Genomic DNA, 3,373 nt, shown 5'->3' with positions numbered 1-3,373 from the left:
GGGGTTTTTTTTTTTTTTTTTTTTTTTTTTTTTTTTTTTTTTTTTTTTTTTTTTTTTTTTTTTTTTTTTTTTTTTTTTTTTTTTTTTTTTTTTTTTTTTTTTTTTTTGTTTTTTTTTTTTTTTTTTTTTTTTTTTTTTTTTTTTTTTTTTTTTTTTTTTTTTTTTTTTTTTTTCTTTTGGTTTTTTTTTTTTTTTTTTGTTTTTTGTTTTTCTGTTTTTTTTTGTTTTTTTTTTGGTCTTTTTCCCCTGGTGATTTTTTTTTTTTTTTTTTTTTTTTTTTTTTTTTTTTTTTTTTTGGGTTTTTTTTTTAGATATGTTGGGGGGACCCCACCCGACTCGGTGGTGGTGAACGGGAAGTTTTTTTGGTCCCTTGCTTTGGAGGGTCGGATAAGGTTCCAGAGTTGGCGGAGATCCTGCCCCGTTTATTACCTGAACCCGCAGCGGGGGGAGGTCTTCTGGGATATGTGGGGGTAGCCAGGAAACAGGACGGGCGTTAAAACTTGATGCCAGCAACGCCGGCGGCAATAGAGAGGGACATTTGTCCTCAAGTACTGCAGCCGGACCCAGGGCAGTGGCATATGAGAGTGGCCGGCGGCGGCCTATTGTCGGCAGTGGTTGGGTCGTCGCTAAAGAGGCGCAGGCCTCGCGCATTGGAGATCTGCAGGAACGCCTGCGTAACGCATCACCTGAGGTGGTCGTCACGCGCGGACGCGGACAAACGTTTGGGCTGGTTGACTCACACGACGGTAGCAGCACCGGCGGCGTTGGCGGCCGAGGCGATGCAGTGTCATTTGCCCCCCCCCCCCTCAGCCGGGGCATAGCATTTTCGCTTTGCCAACTCCCCCAAGCAATACCATTCACTAGACGCGCGGGGAATAGGGTGAAGCGGGATGGAAAGCGCTGCTTTGCATCCGCTCCCCAAAGCGTCTCCAATGCTCTGCCTGACGCACGTTGCTTCTCGACGAGAAGGTGCTTTACAGGCACGACGTCAAAATCCACCATGACTTCTCTCTTCCACTGGCCCTTCCGTAGTTTAGGAAACTTCCCTGTGCCAGGACAGCCAAGCACCTCCTGGTTTCTCCTGGTACTCACGAGTCGAGAGCGTCGTAACACTCACTCTGTGAAACTTGCTGACCTGGCTGACTTCTCTAGTCTTGCCCTACGGCTCCGTGAACTTGTTCGGTCTGTGCGCGGAATTGGCGCGAAAGGCTCCCGAGGTGCGGAGGAGAGAGAGAGACCCTTCCCCTTTGCGAAGAAGTACGAGGTCTGCGCTCCCCTAGTGTAGCGTTCGTTGTCTCTTTTCCTCAAGCGACTCAGTAGCTTTGGTATATTCGTTGTTTGATTCTTTCTTTTTTCCTCGCCTCCTTGCTCTATACTGTCCTGGTATTGGTCAAGTCATTCTGCTTTCGACCTTGTCCCTGGAATCCACAATCCACCCTAGCAGTGGCTCTCGCCCATACCTGACGGGGGCGGGTATTGGTAGCCTCAGCTCTCTCCCCCCTCCCTCTCTTTCTCTGCCGCTCTGCGGTCGGTAAAGGCAAAAAAAAGGGTGTTGCCGAAATTCACTGGCCGCGCATTTTTTTTTTTTGCAGCGCACTGGTGTGTTTTGGAAAGCAGAACAGACTCGAGGGCAGAGAAAAAAAATACACACACACACACAGAGATGCGTGATGCTCTTCATCCATCCGCACGTCGCACAGAGTCTCTTTGACAGGAATGCTGACTGCTGCTCAGGTGCCCTTGTTTTGGTGTTGCTTGGCTCTCTCGTGGAGGCACGCATGAAGCAGGCGTACGATGTTCACGTCTGTGCTCGTGCTGACGTGCATGCGTGAATCTGACGTCCACTTCAAATGAGGAAGGACGGACAGCTCTTTACTCGCAAATCGTTGCTTGCCTGCTGAGCCCGCATCGACGTCTCTGTTCTCTTTTTCTTTTCGACGTCTCCTCTTCCCCCTCCCCCGCGTTTCTCACTGGCCTTCGGCGCTCCCATGACGTGCGCACAAACACACTCACATCTGTCTCCTCCACTTTTTCTGCCGCTTGGGCCTGTTTGTCGTCTCGGCCTCGCATCGTTACTGGTCATCCCCATGTCCTTTTCCCTTCGCTTATTTTCCCTTGTCCCATCTTTACTACTGCCGTTTCTTCTGGGCAGAGAGGCCTTCGAGCGTCGCGTGCGCAGAGCTCAACGAGCGGCATCCGCTCCTCCCACTGCACCCGGTTCATACTGCAAAAGTGCTCACGATTTTTGGCTGTCCACAGCGAAGCCTAAGACTTCGCTAACAATGACCAACATTATCACCCTGCACAGCGCATGGGACGTTGACCGTCACATTGTGCTGGACTCCGCAGACAAGCTGGTGCTGATTCGATTTAGCAGCTACACCTCCGCCGAAACGGAAGCGGAGGAGTACAGTCGATCGACGCAGCGTGGCCCCACCACCTCGGCCTCCACGGCGGTTGAGGGGTCATTAGCTTCGTCCTCGTCGGCGCTCTCCACTCGTAAGCACAAGCGCTGCGATGCGGGCGGGGTTGATGGGCGCGTGGTGACGTCGGTCACGGCCGCGGCGCTTTTGTCCACCAACGCTAACGAACATTACCTGCGCACCCGTCAGATGGACGCCTTGCTCAGCGAACTTGCACCCAAGGTATGTAAGTACTGCACCATGTACTTCGTGGACACCCGTGAGGTGACGGCATTCAACGACCTCTACGAGCTGGGCCATGACCGTGACCCGTTCGCTGTTATGCTCTTCTACCGGAATCGACACATCCGCGTCGACGTCGGGACGGGCAACAATAACAAGATTAACTTCTTTGCGTTTGAAGACTTGTACGACTTTTTGCCCATCGTAGACGCGGCCTACAAGGCAGGTCGGCAGGGACGGAGCATCATCAGCTGTGATCGAAAGTTCTCTACGGTGGCGCTACGCCGATAAAGCAGTGAAAGAAAGGCAAACAAACGGAAAAGCGAGCAACCAATTTGATCCAGCGCCCATTATATAGGCAACAGCTTCCCCCCCCTTCCCCCAACGCACAACGCGTTGTGTGCTGCTGTGTGGTTGATTCACCGGTGATGACGTATACATTTCAGATCGCTGCGCAAACTCGCATCTGAGCGGCCTGAAAGGGACATTCAAAACAACAACAACAAAAGGAAGAAGACGGAAGGATGGCCACATCTGTCTAGTGCGACTTCAGCTCATTCGAATGCAGCCGCTACCAACACTCCTGTACTGCGCCCTTCCCCTCTTCTTTTCGAGCCTTTTTATTGCTCTCGTTCTTGACGCTTGATTGCTCCCTATATGTTTCGTCTGGGGCGGCGGGGCGGGTGCATGGTGCGATGCCCAACACGGAATCATCTCTGTGTCGCGCC

At 51.4% G+C, this 3,373-nt stretch overlaps 1 protein-coding gene across 1 annotated transcript; it reads left to right on the top strand.

The window, feature by feature from the left end:
• Positions 1–2,282: 2,282 nt before the first annotated feature.
• On the top strand, positions 2,283–2,936 carry LBRM_23_0750 (putative spliceosomal U5 snRNP-specific protein; the record flags this gene model as incomplete). Its single annotated transcript, XM_001565097.2, has 1 exon — positions 2,283–2,936. The coding sequence occupies one exon, from the start codon at positions 2,283–2,285 to the stop codon at positions 2,934–2,936; it is 654 nt and encodes a 217-aa protein (XP_001565147.2).
• Between the last annotated feature and the right edge of the window lie 437 nt (positions 2,937–3,373).

The sequence above is a fragment of the Leishmania braziliensis genome, chromosome 23, assembly GCF_000002845.2.
Source record: "Leishmania braziliensis MHOM/BR/75/M2904 complete genome, chromosome 23".
Taxonomy (NCBI): Eukaryota; Euglenozoa; class Kinetoplastea; order Trypanosomatida; family Trypanosomatidae; genus Leishmania; species Leishmania braziliensis.
This window is presented reverse-complemented; position numbering and strand designations above follow the sequence as displayed.